Raw genomic sequence first — 19,329 nt, 5'->3', positions numbered from 1 at the left:
GGTCTGCAGCTTCCGCTAAGTTAGGCCATATTTCCCTGCTGGTTGGACGCAGATGCTTGTTATGAAGCACCAGTGAACTTTGCAGTGGCTTTGGATCTTGGTGTTCTGAACAAGACCCACTTCTTAAGCCCATTTGATAAAGTAAGTAAGCTTGCAGAGCTACGTTTTAAAAAAAAAAAAAAACATGATTTTCTTAGCGTCTGTTTTCGGCACGACGAGGTGGCCGAGAGGTTAAGGCGATGGACTGCTAATCCATTGTGCTCTGCACGCGTGGGTTCGAATCCCATCCTCGTCGCTGACCTCCTCTTTACCTCAACACCATCATTTGTTGCAGGCCTTATGCGTTCCGCTTGGTCCGTGCTAGAATGCGGTGTGAATATCTAGCCGTGGGTTGGGGTGCAGGTAGCGTGGCCGAGCGGTCTAAGGCGCTGGATTAAGGCTCCAGTCTCTTCGGGGGCGTGGGTTCAAATCCCACCGCTGCCAGCAAACCTTTTCAAGGCACCGATTAAGCTTCCTACCTGTTCCCTCATTCCGTGCTAGAGTGGGGTGTGATAAGCTAGCCCTGGGTCTGCAGCTTTCACAACGTTAGGCAGTATTTCCCTGCTGGTTGGACACAGATGCTTGTTAGTTCACATGAGCTCCGCCAACATAAGGCTATGGAGCACCAATGAACTTTGCAATGCACTGTGGCTTTGGATCTTGGTGTTCTGAACAAGGCCTTTCTAAAGCCCATTTGGTAAAGTAAGTATGCCGCAGAGCTACATTTAAAAAAAACCCATGATTTTCTTAGCGTGCTTTGGGTGTATTTTCTGCACGACGAGGTGGCCGAGATTTCAAACAATTCCTAACCTAGGTCCTAACAAGTCCTAACAATTCCGAACGGCAAGACCTAACAGTTCCGACCGGGGAAAAACAGTCACTGGCCGAAGCAGGGGGTTGGGGCGGGACAAAACAGTCATTGGCCGAAGCAGGGGATTGGGGCGGGACAAAACAGCCATTGGCCGAAACGTAGTCTTAGTCACTACAATCGGTTGTAATTGAAAAAAAAACAACAACAACATTTCACTACATGTCCAACTGAGTACGATTGTTTATGGGACAAAGGTTTGTGGCTGTACAAAAATGCTAATGCAGAGGGATTTGAGATTTCATTTAAATTTCAGGAGGCTCTGTACGAGACGTTGTATAAGTGTAAGTATATCAATATGACAGGATGTAACTGCAATTGCACCTTTATATTATTTTATTATAACTGAATTTTTATTTGAAAATTGGCAAACGTTGTATGTTTGTGAAAACAAAAATAAAAAACTTAGTATGTGATTGTCATTTTCTGCATTAATATTTAGAATAATTATTCAGAATATATATCTATATTTATATACATATATATGTACTGAACTACAAGTTTATTGTACTGAGAAAATCATCTATTTATTTACTTTAAAAAAAATGTAATTAAATAAATTGTGTGCAATTGTTTTATTCTAAAATGGATTTGTTTTGTCAGGCTGCTTGACCGGCAAAAGAGAACTGACCGGGACACTTTGCTGCAAGGAGTGGAGCTTCCCCAGCAGATCAGTGTGGCAAAGCCTTCACTGCCAAACCCTAGAGGGTTCCCAACAGCACATGTGGAACATGGACATGCTGTCATTGAGTTCCAGGTGCCTGAAAATGTTGAGGATGAGGCAGTAATTCGCCACCGCAAACATGCTAGAACTGAGACTGTGGTATCACATGCAGATGTAGCTTCACCTGGCACCAGCCTGACTCGTGTGGCATGTGAAACTTCTTTCCGGCCTGCTGTCAAGCATGATCCTGTGTAGTTTAACTGGCCTGGATATTCAAATCAGCAGGGTCAACACCCATCAGCACCAGCACCGTCATCTGAGGGATGGTCATTTGCTCCACCTGGTCATCGCCCATCAGCTCCAACATCATAGTCGCTGAGTTATACATCCTCTCTGCCAGGTCATCACCCATCAGTGCTAGCACCTTAGTCTCAGGGTTCTTCATCATTGTGCCAGGTCCCCAGCCAACAGCTCCAGGCCCGCACACTCCCAGCAAAACGTCTCAAGGCACTGATTAAGCTTTTTACCTCTTCCCTCAATCCATGCTAGAGTGGGGTGTGATAAGCTAGCCCTGGGTCTGCAGCTTTCGCAACATAAGGCTATGGAGCACCAATGAACTTTGCAATGCATTGTGGGGTCTTGGCAAGACAAAGGCTTTACAAAGGTTGTGGCAGCCATGCCTTGGACATGCCTTGGCTCCAGTCTCTTCGGGGGTGTGGGTTCAAATCCCACCGCTGCCAGCAAACCTTTTCAAGGCACCGATTAAGCTTCCTACCTGTTCCCTCATTCCGTGCTAGAGTGGGGTGTGATAAGCTAGCCCTGGGTCTGCAGCTTTCACAACGTTAGGCAGTATTTCCCTGCTGGTTGGACACAGATGCTTGTTAGTTCACATGAGCTCCGCCAACATAAGGCTATGGAGCACCAATGAACTTTGCAATGCATTGTGGGGTCTTGGCAAGACAAAGGCTTTACAAAGGTTGTGGCAGCCATGCCTTGGACGTATGAATCTTGGGAAAAAGAGTTACCGGACCCCAAGAAACTCACACGCTTACGCCCGCATGCCGAAATAGCTCAGTTGGGAGAGCGTTAGACTGAAGATCTAAAGGTCCCTGGTTCGATCCCGGGTTTCGGCAATTGGTTCCTTTAGCCGTCCTGCCATGCCTTCGGGATGAGTGTTACCGGACCCCAAGAAATTCACATGCTTTCACTCCATCCGTGCTAGAGTCGGGTGTGATAAGCTAGCCCTGGGTCTGCAGCTTCTAAGTTTGTGTTCTAAGATAAGCTTAATTTTTGTTCCATTGGCAGAGAATGTTTCAAAGTGTACTTTTTGAGCACTTTATTGTAAAAATATGTATATTATAAAGATACACACACACACACAATATGTGTATTATAAAGATACACACACACAAACACACAGACATATATATATATATATATATATATATATATATATATATATATATATATATATATATATCTATATATATATATATATATATATATATATATATATACAGTCCTGCTCACCATTATTGGCACCCATGAAGTTTATGTATATATTGTGGAATATCTACTGAAGGAAGTTTATTACTACAGATAGCTTGTGTTTGATACAAAACAGCAAATGATAAAGAACCTTTAAAAAGATAAACATTATGAGGAAAACATAGAAAAACATAATGCTTGCTGTGCCAATGGTATTGGCACCCTTTGCTGCAAATCAGTGTGGAAACCCAATTTGGCTCACCCGTTGTAAATCACCAATGAGTATCACCTGTGATGTATTGCCTCTACCCATGTGACATGAATTAGCCAATGAATGATCATTTTGGTGTTTTAAAAAGCCACCTGTTATTCCCTCTTCATGTGTGACAATGGTAAAGACAAAGAAGCTGCCTGAGGACACCAGAAATGCTATTATTTGCAAGCACAAGACCTCCAAAGGGTATAAGGCCATCTCCAAAGACCTTGGTATCCCTGTTTCAACGGTGCGTAATGTTATTAATTTTTCCAGGCATGGAACTGTCAAGAACCTTCCTGGACGTGGGGGAAGAGGAAAAATTGATAACAGAACTCTTTGAAGGTTGGTGTTAACGGTAGAAAAAACACCACGTCAAACATCTAAAGACCTGAAGACCAACCTGGAGCAGTCTGGTGTAATTGTTTCAACAAGTACCATATGCCGCACACTAAACAAAGCGGGGCTTTATGGGTGGAGGCCAAGGAAGACCCCATTGCTGAAGAAAAGACATAAAAAGGAATGATTTAATCTTTGTGAAAGGGAACCTGGACAAACCTCAATACTTCTGGGACAATGTTTTATGGACAGATGAAACAAAAGTGGAGCTTTTTGGTAATGCACACAAACAGTATGTTTACTGACAGTGCAATGAAGCCTTTAAGGAAAAGAACACCATACCAACAGTCAAGCATGGTGGAGGAAACATAATGCTGTGGGGCTGCTTTGCTGCATCTGGTACTGGAGGCCTTGACCATATCACAGGCATCATGAAATCAGAAGATTATCAAGCAATTCTAGTGCGAAAAGTCTTGTCCAGTGTAAGGAAACTTGGTTTGAGGCAAAGATCATGGGTCCTCCAGCAAGATAAAGACCCAAAGCACACCTCCAAAAGCATGCAGGAATGGTCGAAAGGGAAAAAATGGACTGTTTTAAAATGGCCAGCAATGAGTCCTGATCTCAATCCAATTGAAAATCTTTGGGGGAAGCTGAAATCTGCCATTGGAGAAAGGAACCCTGCAAATATTCAAGAGCTTGAGCATATTGCAAAGGAAGTGTGGGAGAAAATACCACCCGAGAAGTGCAAGAAGCTTATAGATGATATAAAAAACCTTTGGAGGCTGTCATCGCTTCCAAAGGGTGTGCAACCAAATATTAAGGAGGGGTGCCACTATTAGTGCACATGCTGATTTTCTGTTTTTTCCTTTGGAATTACAATATCTATGTTGAAATAACAATTGTTTTTGTTAAATTACTTTGGACCTCCAGTTAAAAGATCCTGCTGTAATATAATTTGGTACATTTCCATTAATTTCTGAAGATATTCACTCAGTTGCCAATAATGGTGAGCAGGACTGTACATCCTTTCTGCCAGGTCATCACCCATCAGTGCCAGCAGCTTTGTCCCAGGGTTCTTCATCATTTTGCCAGGTCCCCAGCCAACAGCTCCAGTCCCCAGCCAACAGCTCCATAAACTTTGCAAATCCTTGTGGGATCACAAAGTCTTTTCAATGACGCTCACACTAGCTAGCATCCTTTTCAAGGAATCTGCTTGGAAACAGATGCTTGTTAGTTCACATGAGCAGGTTCATGCCATAACATTTTTTTTGTGTGGACATCAACAGACGTTCTTCCACCCACAAATAATTCCATACTGGTTGAAGACAGATGCTGTAAGTTCACATGAGAAAGCTATGCCCACAAGCTCGCACAGACACACACAGAAAGGTTAGGCTGTCATTCATCACTTGTACAGGTAGGTATTCAATGGATGTGTCAAAGCTTGAGGGCTTATTTTAGCTCCATTTTCTCTCATTTGCTCTCACCTTACAATTCTCAGTTTCCTGGAATGTAAACAATCTCAGGCTGAAGGAAACATCTCAAAACATTAATGCAAAAAAAAAAAAAATGCAGCAACAGAAATCTAAGATCACTAATACTGTTACCATAGACACTGGAGAGTCATCTCCTCTGTCAAACCCCCCCTCCACACACACACACACACTGTAAGCTTCTGTCAGAAGAAATGATGAAAAATCTCAGAACTAGGGATTAAACAGTCATGATAAAGAAAGAACACAAATACATACATCTCATAATGGCCCTCTGTCTACTGCACTGTATTGAAATTGACTTTTGTTAAACATTATAGAGAAGAGCAGGATAAGAAATGAAGGCTGAGCGGAGCCATCTGGTTTTCATTTTTACAATCAAACAAACAAACAAACAAAACAAAACAAAACCCCACACACATTTTAGGAGCTATGTAGTGATACCCTCTCTCATACCTATATATGCGCTCGCTCTCTCTCTCTCTCTCTCTCTCTCTCTCTCTCTCCTTCTCTCCGTTTGTCTTTTCTTTCTGTTTCCTGTCTATCTGTCTGTCTCACTCTCTACCCCATTGTTTGGTTAACACTCCAAATATTTAATCTAATTATTTAAGCGTTGCATTTAATTTTAATAGCATAATTACTTTTCTGGAAAAAAACAACTATCTTCTCAGAAGGTCCAAGTGGCACTCTGAGGTAAAGCTGTAAGTTGAATATTTCAGACATTTTCAGGATGGAGGAGTTTTCTCAGTAATGTAACATGTTGTGCTTTTGTCTTTTTAAATTCAAAAGAGAAAGGAAAAAGACTGAGTAAACAACAGTTTACAGTACAGAATAAAACATCTGGGTGCAGGATGTTAGAGGAAACAAATACTCCTTGGGGTGGTGTAATGTAGCTAGAGCAGCTGAGACCACAGGACTAAAAGACTTTGACATCTCTTTAATAATTTGCATTATTTTCCCTTAACAGCACAACATCATCAACTAATGATTATATAAATGTCTCTTTATTGAAAACTTCACCACATCCTACTGAATAAGTTTTGAAATCTATTGAATCTACTGAAATTAGATTATTAGCCTGTGATGTACAGCTGCAATACAGTCAGGCCAATCACCTTCTGACCAATCAGATTCTAGAAGTCAGCAGTGTTGTGGTATAAAGCTCTTATGTTGTAGATAAGAACAGTAACTAACTTGTTTTCCAGACGTTCATACTGTAAATCATAACAATGGACCTGTCCCTAAAAAAAGTTTAGTGGTTGCAAATTGGTTTGGTGTAAGTAAAAGAAAGAAAGAAAGAGCACTTAATAATAGTTTATTATTCACCTTGAATTGTGTCGAATGGTTTAAAACTAGTGTTAATTTGAACTGGGTCTGAGTTTTTAAATACACACACTTTCCCTCACGCAGGAATGTATTTGTGGAGAATTTAAATTCACTGAGCTTTTCTAAACCACCAACCTCCATCTGCTGTAACTAACACAGAGACACACACGCACGCACACACACGCGCACACACACACACACACACACACACACACACACACACACACACACACACGCACAAATGTAGTCACTGCTACCAGAAATCCCCCTTTCTAGTGGTCAATGTGTGAATGTTCATTTTAATTACTAAGTACCCCCATGTCGAGTATATCTATAAGCTCTTCCTGAATCACTTATTTTTTGTGATCAGGCAAACAATAGGGTAGGTTGCATACCACCAGCCCTGGGGGCATCTCAGTGACCAGCAAATAGAAACAAGCCATGAGGTGGTACAGTGTCTTGTTTCTCTTAAGAAAAAAGTTTCTGTTTTAAACACCACAATAACAATCCTACATAATTAATATTTCTTCAAAGACAAGAAAGATTCTTCACTTTTCCAACATTTTACACACATTGGGTTCACCCTATCTGGTACAGGAGGTGGTGGTTCCTCTGTAGACCACATTCTCAAACTGTAACATAACCGTTTAAAAAAAAATACTTAATTGATCAGTGATAAAATCTACACTTTCACAGAAATGATATGTTTACTGATAGATAAACAAATATGATAAAACAATGACTATTCACACAATTAATGTCTAAATCAGTCAGATTCTGACTGGACACATGATCAATTTTGCGAATCTCTGAAGGGCCAAAATCTAACATCATACTGTATAACAACTTTGGGGGAAGTCGTGGCCTAATGGTAAGAGAGTTTGACTCCTAACCCTAAGGTTGTGGGTTCGAGTCGAGTTGGGAGAACACCCCCCAAGTTCATATGTTGTTCTCCTGAAGGAAGGAGGAATATTCAGAACAGAAAAAACAGTTTTCCCACACTGATCATCATTCAGACTGCCAAATGATGTAAATTATGTAAATGCAAACAACTTAAACAACCGTTGTGTTTTCCTTCAGTACTTGAAATAATTCGTTTTGTGATGTACCAAAACTAATCATGAACAGGTGTTAATCACACATACCTGGATTAAACATTTATGCCACTGTATCTCTAAAAAATTTGATACACAGCCGATTAACATTTAAGGAATTATTTGTTTACACATTAAAAAGGAAGTTCGCACATTTAACATGCAAGTTATTTTGTGACCTTTTATACCCAAAATGGAGTCCTACAAGTGTTCTTAAAACCCTAATAATGCTTATTTTACCTAATTTAACTTTCAGAAACCACTATAAATACCCCTCTAAACAATTAATCACTAATGTTCCACAATATTTGGTTATAATCTAAAAATATGTATAAAATTAAAGCATACATTACTTAATATTAAGTAGAACCGGACCACATTGGGATCAGTGTAAAATTAGACTTGGAGATAAATTACATAAAGAGGAAACTGTCGTAAATTTTAAATAAGAAATATTTATATTAACTAAATAAGTAGAAACAAACATAAACTACAGAAATAGAAAATCATTGGAAAACAAAAGCTATGAGCCTCTCACTCCGATTTTAAAAAGCGAGTGATTTTAAGAAAGTACATACAGCTTCAGCAGATAGATTTAAGTCAGTGGAAAAACCCAAAACCAGACAGAAACTAATGGGGTAATTTTTTGTCCAAAATGAACAGAAAGGACACACATGAGACAAAGTAAGTGAAATCAGTAAGATTTCTCCCGGTAAGATGTGTGTAAGAAACCCTCACTCCTTTTCAGTAAGGTCTCACACTACACCGCTGTAGATTAGGACGATAAAAGGTACGATAAAAACATGATATAAAGGACACTCATAAACACCATTATCACTAGTGAATAGTAAAGAAGAGCAGAAAATAGATTTTATATGAGAAACCTATAGCAGCACTACTCGTGAAGCTTTATAAAGCTTCAGAGTAAAATAAAGTAAAATGTATAGACAGACTGTGGGCTTCACAGAGTGAAGAAACTCTATGATCTAAGGAAAAAGCAGGGAAAGGAACTATGCCGATTTTTGGAAATAACCAGAAGCTTGGAACAGAAAACAGAAAACAGAAGAACAGAAAACTTGCTTGACCGCCAATAAACCAATCCTCCTCTAAATCCAGTCTTTGTGAGTTTGGCTGTTTATTCTTTTTAAAGTTTTTGACTGTAAATTGATTGCTTTATTTGTAGTCAGTTTGCATTAGCTAGCCTGGGCCAATGTATGGTTAAGAAGAAATTCATTCATTCATTTACCTGCAAAATTAAATATACAATGCTTTCTAATAAAAGAGTTAAAGGTTGAAAAAAAAACACCCATGCACTTAAACATTCTTTTCTTCAAGCAAATATATGATGTATCAGCAGAGTAATGTTAAGTGAGGGATGAAGAAAAAGACAATATTTTTTCTGATATCAAAGATAAATTACGGGGCACTGTGGCTTAGTGGTTATCACGTTCGCCTCACACCTCCAGGGTTGGGGGTTCGATTCCCGCCTCCGCCTTGCGTGTGTGGAGTTTGCATGTTCTCCCCGTGCCTCGGGGGTTTCCTCCGGGTACTCCGGTTTCCTCCCCCGGTCCAAAGACATGCATGGTAGGTTGACTGGCATCTCTGGAAAATTGTCCGTAGTGTGTGATTGCATGAGTGAATGAGAATGTGTGTGTGCCCTGCGATGGGTTGGCACTCCGTCCAGGGTGTATCCTGCCTTGATGCCCGATGACGCCTGAGATAGGCACAGGCTCCCCGTGACCCGAGGTAGTTCGGATAAGCGGTAGAAGATTAGCGGTAGAATGAATGAATGAAAGATGAATTATCACAAATCAATGGGCAGAAATACAGACCTTTCTGTAGGAAAGATAATAGAAAATTAAAAGACATCATCTAGTCATCACATTGTTGTGCAGATTAACAGAGTAACAGAGTCTCTTGGTCTTCACACACACCTTACACATATTTTCTACTTTTTGACAGGTGAAACATGATCATCAATGTTCTTAACTTCACTTGTCAGTGGTTTTAATGTTCTGGCTGATCGGGGTTAAACCTCATTTAAAACAAATTAATTTATGAACACTGAATTAAAATCAGTCACAGTATCAAAAACATGTACCATGTAATATATTTTCATTCTGTTGAGTTCAGTGATGATTAATTTATTACTACTGCTTTATATTTGAATCAAATTTTTATTAATCTGTTTGGCTTGTGTGCTTTCTCAGAGTTGTGAGTCCCTTGTTTCTGTAAGTCTCAGAGTTTTGCCGCTGGAGCAGTGAAACGTACTCGTGGAGGCGTATAACACCTGGAGGGTAAAACACCTGGTTGGTGTGTGTGAGAGGACTGTGTGTGTTTGTGTGTGTTTTCTGGTGGTAAAAGTGCTTGTAGGAGACTCCAGGTTGTAGATTGATAATCTCAAGCGAAGGTTCCAGTCGGTTCAGAGAGAGCAGGTGTCTTTGGGTCCTATGAGTGTGAGTGTAAGTATGTGTGTGTGTCGGCTCTATGCGTACACGATGTGCGTGTATGTGTGAGGTATGAAGGTGATGACTGTCAGAAGGTTTCAGAGGAAGACCTGAGGATGAGGGTAACACCGGCCTCAGGAGTCTTTTCTCCAGCAGAGGCTGTAAAGTTAAACCTCTTTCTACTGTGAGCTTCCGTGTCGAGACAGGTGGCCGGATCCGTTGCGCCTCCTCATGCTGGTTCTCCTTGCTTGAAGGACGAGTGTGAGTTTGGGGAACACGTCTGGATTTGTGTATAGATTTGTAATGATACCTGATTAATGCTTTAGCTCGGGAGGAACGCGGACGTCTGATATGAGCTCCTTCTACTAGAAGGCGGACACCTAAATATGGAGGAACCTCCACTAATGCCTGGAGAAACATGAGACATGAAAAAATACAGAACATGATCCTCAAGGAGAACATAGAGAATATGATCTTCAATGGGAATTTTAACCCTTGCTGTTTTAGCATTATATATTTTGAATGCATTTGATGATTAAATAACAGAACATCCTACTCACCTGCTTGTATATAAGCTGAAAGCCTCCGGTGTCTGGGTTGCGGCCATAGCCACGATCCAACACCACGCGCAGCGTGTCCTCCTGCACGGCAGGGCAGAGTCGGGCAGTGACGGCCGTGGAGCAGGACATGGTTGGGCTAACATTCACCTCCAGCAGCCAGGGTTTGAGGTCACACCCCAGGAGAAAGTCTGCCCCGTAGAGCTCAAAGCTGGCCTTGCGTGGCTCCACACTGTCCTGCGCCGTTAACAGCGTCTGGATCACGGCTCTTCTCATGCCTGGAAGCACTACCTCCTCCCACAGGCCACCCCGTCCTGAAGTCGAGAGCCAAGAGCGGAACTCATCAGACGACCACATGCTCTCTGTAGGCAGCGATGGGTCACGACCTGCACTCGGTTGGAAATATTTCTGAATGGAGTTGTTGCAGAGGTGGACAGAACTGAGAGACAAGAAGGAAGGACATTGACATTTGCACATTTTCACTCCATTGCAAAAAAATTTCACTTTAGCAAGTTGGATTTATTTATAATTTTTATTGGTTCTATTGATAGATAGTTTTGTTAATATATTTATAATTCACTCAAACTAGAAGCTAAATTGTCTTCTATTTTTTGCATCATTTATATTTTTTTAACAGGAAGTAATCAATAAATTACATCAAATTTTTAAAGGTATTTTCATGTTTCACATTTTCTGCAGTGTTTTAAATAAAACTACACAGTATATCAGGATCAATATATTATTAATTTTCATTTCATTTAAATAATAATAATAATAATAATATCTATTATATTTTTATTGTATAAAGAAAGTCTGGATAAGTGAAAAAAAAATTAATCCCAATTAAAGAACAAAAAGAAAATTTATCTGGATAAAAATAAAACATCTGTTGTTAGTATTTGGTGTCCTACGCTGTACACTGCATGTTGCATTCGTGTCTTCCTCTCACCTGTCCAGTCTGTGTGTGGAGTAGAGCTGTGTGGAGAACCGCAGATAACACTCCTGGTAGAACCATACGGTGAGCGGGTTCCAGTCCGTCACCAGGAACCACTGCCGCAGGTCGAACTTAGTGCCGTGGATCAGCAGGGGGCGCTCCACATACTTCTGCACCACCCACTTACTGTCTTTAGTCAGAGACGGGTCGCTGTCCACTAAACCCAGGATCTCATCCAGCCTGTTCATACACACTATACCTACAGTGCACACACACACACACACACACACACACAATCAGAAAGGGGACCATAAATAGTACATACACATTCAAACAGACACACACATACATACAAACCCACAAACACATACACTTACTCACACATTCAAACTTGCACACAAACACATACACACACAGACACACACATGCACACACATGCTCACTCATACATACACACACACTCACATACTCTCTCTCTCTCTGCTCACCCCTTCCTCTTGATTTAGCTCCTGGTTTAATGATCCAGATGTTATTGACTCCATCAGTCTCCAGCTGTGAACAGACCTTTTGCATTCGGGCTAGCATGGACTGACAGCGCTTTGCAAATGTCGTACATCCCTCTAATATCACACCATCACTATAGAGATAAATAGAAAAGAAAGAAGCACCAGCAAGGAAATGATTGGATTTAGTCAATTTATTACTTCCTCGTGTTGATGTAAGTGTGAAGGAACGAGTTGGTTGCTAACTACCTCATCAGCTAGTATTAGAGCAAGAAGTGTAAAGCTGTGTTCAGCGTACAGCGATTTAGGGTCAAAAAATATTTAGAAATGGTCTTGGTGTTACTTTGAATCACACTAAAAGGTGTTGTAAAGATTTGTATCCTGGAATCAGACAGTTTGAAGAAGGTCTGATATCTGATATCAATGTCTGATATTATACACACAACAATGCATTTCTCACACTAAACAAGTGATTACAGTAGTTTTGTTATAATATCGACTGTAATGTACTTACTGAATGACCAGGTAGTAGCTGTGGAGAAAGTTTGTCCACTGCTGCTCTGAGAGAGTGGGCGGGGTTTCCAGTGAGATGTCTATGTCACAGTGTTCCAAGTTGTTTAGATATTCCTGACACACACGCAGTGCCGTCTTGATCAATCCAACTCCAATCCTCTGCTTAGATTGTGGTTTAAGTGTTTCCAGACCTGCACACAGGGACGAAGAGAATCACCCCCGGCTTTTTCCTTGGAGTTCTCGGAACTGCTCGGAAGCAGGATCGGCATGGCTTTTACACACTGTTAACTCCATATTATAAACTTGTACAATGTGAAACAATGCTCTGTTAGAAGGTTATGGCTTGTTGCTTAGCAACAGAAACGCGTTCAGAAGCTGAACAGAGCTCTGTGTCTCATATCAGGTGTAAACCAGGATGTAGAGACACTTAAACACGTAAAAACGATTCTATAGATAGAGTCAGGAGACAAAACACTGAACATCGTGAAAGTGAGTGGGGTAGCGAGGGGGAAAAAGGTCACGCTGAGAAATTATCAAAAAAAAAAAGAGTATTGGATATGGAATGGGATTGGAGTCATTTAGGATACGACAAGAACGAGACGAGAAGGAAAATAACATGGAAAAGTTTTCCTTTCTGCAAATTAGAAGTGAATTGCTCTGTTGAAGGTGGTTTGGTTTCTCTCCTAATGTAAAAACCCATGTTATTTGGTTCCAGACATTAATTCCTAATTTGCAGATTCTTAAATTAGCCAGTGAGACTAGAGGCAGAGATATCGGTGCCTCAAATAACAGCAGCTGTGAAGTCATTATTCATTCTGTCAGTAATAAACAGTAATACATGCATGAGTTGTGTGAGAACCTTCACGTCCTTCTTACAACCACATTTTACTATACAAAATCCTTAATTTGCACTTTCATCTCAGAAATGGGTTTGATATTATCATTTACATTTAAGATTTTTCACATCTGTGAAATAGTGATAAAACTCTCCAAATTCTTAAAATCCTCAGAGGATTTATATGAGCTTCATATTAATAATACCACTCTGGAGTGAGACATGACAAAGATGTTCAATTATCAACATGGACACAATACAACAGGAACCAATAAAATTTTCTGGCTTGTGGATTTTTGTAATATTGAAATTGCTGTATAATTAAAATTAATTGTGTTGCGCATTTGCCGATTTGTAAGCATGTGTCTTACCCTGAGGCTGTTTAACTTGATCAATTTCACTCGTTCTGTCATTCTCCCCTCCCCCTCCAGCTCTCTCTACAACATACCGGAGCAGGCTTGTGCACGCAGTACGTCTATAGTCATCTGCAGGGGGCGAGACAAAGTTTAAAGGCCTACACCAATCCTGTAATAATCACTGCATGTGCATTCACAGAGATGCTGACCAGTGAACGCTTGCTTTTCGTCTTCAGCTCCCAGTCTGTAGCAGCGTGGAAAGAATGTGTCGGGATCCGTGGAGTCGAACCACTGCAGATTCCTCAAACTCATGCACAATCCCACCTGAGGCAGAGAAACAGAATGTGACTGATGATATAAACAGCGTATCTGGATGAGATCTATAAATTGAGAACTTTATTCCTAGAAAAAAGCTGGAGAGAAACCTTGGTGGTGAAGGATCCTGTTTTTGCGTAGTGATTCGTCATCTGGTCTTTTTTTAAAGAAAGATAGTCGACTTCGTCTCTCTTCGTAGTCCAGTAGAAATACGTCATTTCATTGTTCACTAGACGAGACTATTTAAGATAGGAGGTAAACACATACAGACTAGGAGTGAGAACATGGTACACAGAAACCAGAACTTAAATAGAAATGCTAGTGAGGTGCTCAAAGAGATATGCAATGTGGATGTGGTCATGTGACATGCTGGGGATGATGGGTAACGTAGTTCTGCGCTGACAAGCAAATGTGTTGTGTGTGATTAGTTCAGACATAATACAAAAAAAAAACAGTTTACTATGAACTCACTTAGAACAAACGGCTAAGAGCGGGATTTGAAAGTGGAGCTTCAGAATATGCTTGAGCTTTTCAGAAATGCGGCAAAAGAGTGTATTATAGAGTTATGCTAGTGATTAGCTTGTGCTGTCTGATTAGCTAAGCTAATGCAACCAGCTATACCTGATTAGCTTGTCAGTATCTCAGTAACAAGATTTAGATGCATTTTGCAAATTCTAGTGTGAATGTTTGAGCTAACATAATGCTAAGTATTTATTAGCTACCTTTCATGTCATGCACTCATTCATAGGATTTTCTTGCATTTGGACATATTTTGGTGTATGACAATATGCTAATGAGGACTTTGTGTAAACCTTTGATGGTGTGCTTTTTTCTTTTTTACACAGAGATTAGGATAAAAAACACAGGAACTCTATTATAAGAATAAATATATAAATAGTTTTAATAGAAACTAATGAAGAGCTTAAATCCTCTGAGTAGGGTGTTAACTGTCTAGTTTTGCTCAGCTACAAAATCAGACATCAGAAGACTACAGAGAACGATTTGGACTGCTGAATGGATTATTGGTGCTCCCCTACCCACCCTTCAAGAACGGTATATATCCAGAGTGAGGAAAAGGGCTCAGGAAATCACTCTGGATCCCTCACATCCAAGTCATCTGCTATTTTCACCATCTGGCCGGTGATAGAGCCCCAAATATCAGCACAACCAGGCACAAGAACAGTTTCTTCCCTCAGGCAATCATGAACAGTTAAATGTTCCCACCATTATACAATAATAATGTGCAAGAATCTTACAAACATGAAAAAAATCTTCCATTCTATCAAACATTCTATCATCTCTAAATCAACTGTACATACACTTTATTTGTAACTTTTTTGTCTATTTATATTTATATGTGTGTATTTTTTTTAATTCTCATCTTATTGTTCTTGTCTGTGTGTTGTTGTTGTCTTTGCGTATTGGAAGCATATGACGCTAAAACAAATTCCTTGTATGCATAAGCATACTTGGCAATAAGGCTCTCTATTCTGATTCTGATTCTGATTCTAATTAATGAATCCTCCACAGCTCACCATGAGCTTGCACATGTCATCAGCGTCGTCCTCCTTGTCTCTGTCCTGTCCCCGGTCTGTACTTGCACAAAGATAAAGAAGACACAGCGATGACATTTTCTCTTCAGGGAGGGCTAAGACTGATCTGCATCTGTGATAGCTTAGCTGAACTGTGTGGTGTCAAGTTTGCAGACTTAAAGCATCATTACAAAGAGTCATGAATTAATTACATCCTGAGCACTGCATAAAATTACAACACATACACTTTATACGTACATACACAGTTACAGATTTATCTGTCTAACTGTCCAATCTGTTACCTTCGTCGTGGCTGCTATCGATCTCATCTGTGACCTCAGCATCGTGGTCACCATGGCGATGAGCCTGCGTGCATTGGCGAGGCAGCCGACGTTCCACCCAGCCTCTGGCCCTGAGAGCTGCACGAATCACAGGGTACGGCCCCTCAATCGAGAACACCTTCTTTTCCTGCGGAAGTATAATGAAGCACAACATTTTACAGTCTCATCACATGTCATAACAAGCTGTTTATCTTTCTATCCATCATTTTTCTTATATTTTATAAGGCTAATCTATATGAATTAATCATAGACAAGCAGGAACAGGAAGTTAGACTGCAATTCACTAAATATTACAGGTGTGCTGCTTTAGATAACTAATCCACAACGTTATGATAGCTGGTGTAGATGCTTACTGTCTCTATGTTCTTTTTGCCTCTCTTTATATCAGACAAAAGAAAATGCAGTTTGTCATGGTAACGAGAAACTGCAAAGCGTAAAGGCTGTCTGCCAAATGCTGTAAATGTTTGTTACAAAGCTCTGATACTGGAGACTCTTTCCAAAATAAACATCTCCTGACAGGAAATCTAATTATATCAATAATTAATCTGTTTAAATGGAGTGTTCAACATCCTCTTTCCTATGACTGAGCTGTTACTATAGAAACGACAATCTGCTGTTATAGAAAATGAATCAATATATTCTGACTAATCAGATTCCAGGACACAACAGTTTAGTATTAAAACAAAAGCTTTTCCAGAGAGCAGGCTTTTGACAGGAACACAGTAAGGATCTAATTATAAGGCACTGACCTTTACAGCCTTGTTCACCAGAGCTTTGGCTGCTCTCAGTCTGTCAATGTGTATCACAGGGAAACTCACACGACTGCCCCGAACCCTGGCCTGCAGAGGGGACCCTATTTCACACACACACACACACACACACACACACACACACACACACACACACACACATTTACAACATACGTACATACATACATATGTACATGCACACACACACACACACACACACACACACACACACACACACACACATATATATATATATATATATATACATACATATAAACATATGCACACACGCACATACATACACACAGGCACACACTCGAGCATGCATCAGCATACACCAGGTGATACAAGCACACATGCATACACACACCACACACACAGACATTTGTGCATTTAAAAAATGTGTGTACGCATATGTGCTTGTATCACCTGGTGTATGCTGATGCATGCTCGAGTGCTGAGGGTCATCCGCATCAGTCTTCAGTTCTGTAGAAACATCAGTGTGTCAGAGTACAAACTAATGCTCTGTGATAGACTGGCATCCTGGATCTACCCTGCCTTGAGGCCTTAGTCTGCTGGGATAGACTCCAAGTTCCACAAGACCCAGCAGAATATATAGTGCAGAGAATGTATGGATGAATAGATGGATGGATGAATGGATGGATGGATGGATGGACAGACAGACGAACAGGTGGACAGACAGACGGACGGACAGATAGACATGTATAATGTATGGACTAGTCAAGTGAACCAGATGTTTTTACTTTCATCTCAATGCGAGTAAGCAGTCAGATATTTGGAGAATTATTTTTATTAACCAGACGGCACAACTAGGAAAAACATGGCTGCTCCTTGGGTCAAATTCTGAGCAGAGATTGCATGGCTAGTCTCTGAATTCGACAAACATATAAAGATCTACTACAAATAATATGTGGTCTTGTCTGATCTCCTTCCAAAGTGGTTTACATTTACGTTCATCAGAACCCCATATTCAGAGCATAACATCTGTAAACTATGAGAAGTAGGTTAATTTTCTTTCCTTGTTTCCTTTGGAGAATAAAAAGAATTAGTGCTTGGTGAAGAGGTTTGGTTTGAGTGATGAGATGACAGTAAGTTTCCAAAACACACCTGAACCCCATTCACACCTGTACCTGTGATTGGATGCCACCTGAGACATGCCTGTCTCAGGTGACATCCAATCACAGGTACAGGTATGAATGGAGTTCAGTGTGGAACAGGGGAATGAGACGCGACATGTCTGCAGCGTGCAACACCATACCAGAAAGCATTCAATGCCAAAAAGCACTGGTGAGATTTTGCCTGAATCTGCAAGACAAAACATCTCAGCTGTTCCACTGACTGCTCAGATCTAACAAGCAGGTGGTTGTTAGATGATGGTCCTTCTTATAAAATATCACATCACCTGTTTCCTGTAAACTGTTTAACAGAAAGAAACATCTTACTCACTGTTCATTCCCGGATCCTCTTCTGGTTTTCGGCACAATGATCTTCTCACTTCAGTATCCGCATCTACACCCATATCTGCTCCATGGTTCGCGCTAGGTTGTCGAGAGTTTCCATGGCAACCTCTTCCCATGGCAACGGGGACGCCACTCGTGGTTTCTTTCACCACTGAGGAAACAACAGTACATGTGAATCGGCTGTCTATAATATTATACTTTTTTTTTTTACACGTGTTACAATACAAAATCTTCATTGTTAAAATCTCAGTTGTTAAAAAAAGAGTATAGAAAAATGTCGCATTCAGCCTCTACTGATTCATAAGTTATTTGATTCATGAGTCACACCAAAGGAATTTGAATCATTTTCGTAATGATTCTTTTAAGTTTATAGGACACAATAGCACTTTTTCTGTTTGGTTGGTTTTTTTTAAAGCGTGCAAAAGTTAGTTCAAGTTAAATCTGGAACTCTGAGTCATTTCGGATTAAATCGTCGTGTTTCTGAATACCGATTTGATCCAATTGATTCACTTCGCTGTAAAGATTTGAATCATTTACTTAATTATCGCTTAGAGCTGTATTACACATTTGCATTTTTTCTCTTCTTTTCTTATACCGTTTACACTAATATAAAGTCTTTATTCCATGCCAGTATGCTATAGTTTCGGATTGCAAAGTGGTTCTTTTAGTGATTTGATTCGTTTCATTCAGTACATTATAATGATTTGAATCCTTCACCAAATTAGGGACAAATGTAAATATGAAAAACGTCAGAAAAAGGGGAAAAGAAAAAGTTTGCATGGCCAAATAAACCACAGTTTTGTTTCATTTCCTATAAAATACTATCAACAATATAAAAGAGAGATAATATGGATGTTTTGTGATTTATTTTATATACCTGTTTGTTTATAAATCCATGTACAGGACACATTAACAATATTTGTGTTATTTTGTAATGACATTAAAAGTGACTTGACTTGGCTTGACATTAAAAATCCATTCGTTCCTCAAAACTAAATTTTAGTGTCTCTTCTTACTCAGAATAAAATGTTTTTTAATATAGATTAAATGTTCAGTATTCCTGTGTTGACTTACTGCACTAATAAAAAAATTTCAGTAAGCCTAATATTTTAAATGTTACACAAACACAGTGCATAGTTAATATTTATAAACAGAAGTAAAAAAAGTGGTGAAAAAATCTCCACTAAAATTTCTAAAATTAA

The 19,329-nt window shown here is 39.9% G+C and overlaps 1 protein-coding gene and 3 non-coding genes across 4 annotated transcripts; 3 read left to right on the top strand and 1 right to left on the bottom strand.

The window, feature by feature from the left end:
• The first annotated feature begins 213 nt into the window (after positions 1 to 213).
• Positions 214 to 295, top strand: trnas-gcu (transfer RNA serine (anticodon GCU)). The gene has a single exon. It is a non-coding gene; the product is annotated as a tRNA-Ser (tRNA).
• A 106-nt stretch (positions 296 to 401) lies between these two features.
• On the top strand, positions 402 to 483 carry trnal-aag (transfer RNA leucine (anticodon AAG)). Its single transcript has one exon. It is a non-coding gene; the product is annotated as a tRNA-Leu (tRNA).
• A 2,148-nt stretch (positions 484 to 2,631) lies between these two features.
• trnaf-gaa (transfer RNA phenylalanine (anticodon GAA)) lies at positions 2,632 to 2,704 on the top strand. Its single transcript has one exon. It is a non-coding gene; the product is annotated as a tRNA-Phe (tRNA).
• A 6,319-nt stretch (positions 2,705 to 9,023) lies between these two features.
• ttll3 (tubulin tyrosine ligase-like family, member 3) lies at positions 9,024 to 18,185 on the bottom strand. The gene is made up of 13 exons (XM_060867034.1): positions 18,114 to 18,185; positions 17,076 to 17,132; positions 16,647 to 16,750; positions 15,844 to 16,024; positions 15,560 to 15,615; positions 14,135 to 14,263; positions 13,919 to 14,033; positions 13,725 to 13,838; positions 12,520 to 12,709; positions 11,991 to 12,139; positions 11,518 to 11,761; positions 10,572 to 11,007; positions 9,024 to 10,419 (listed from the first exon to the last, which is right to left on the bottom strand). The coding sequence occupies exons 1-13, from the start codon at positions 18,118 to 18,120 to the stop codon at positions 9,745 to 9,747; spliced, it is 2,457 nt and encodes an 818-aa protein (XP_060723017.1). The 5' UTR covers positions 18,121 to 18,185; the 3' UTR covers positions 9,024 to 9,744.
• Positions 18,186 to 19,329: the final 1,144 nt, after the last annotated feature.

Source organism: Tachysurus vachellii, chromosome 4, assembly GCF_030014155.1.
Source record: "Tachysurus vachellii isolate PV-2020 chromosome 4, HZAU_Pvac_v1, whole genome shotgun sequence".
NCBI classification, from domain to species: domain Eukaryota; kingdom Metazoa; phylum Chordata; class Actinopteri; order Siluriformes; family Bagridae; genus Tachysurus; species Tachysurus vachellii.
Note: the sequence above shows the minus strand (reverse complement) of the source record. Positions and strands in the feature narration are given on the sequence as shown.

Excerpts from the sequence above, each read along its gene's own strand:
- ttll3 (XM_060867034.1), bottom strand. Across the intron at positions 16,025-16,646 it reads TGGTGAACAAGGCTGTAAAG|GAAAAGAAGGTGTTCTCGAT; the intron begins GTCAGTGCCTTA and ends ATACTTCCGCAG. Across the intron at positions 10,420-10,571 it reads TTCAGCTTATATACAAGCAG|GCATTAGTGGAGGTTCCTCC; the intron begins GTGAGTAGGATG and ends ATGTTTCTCCAG.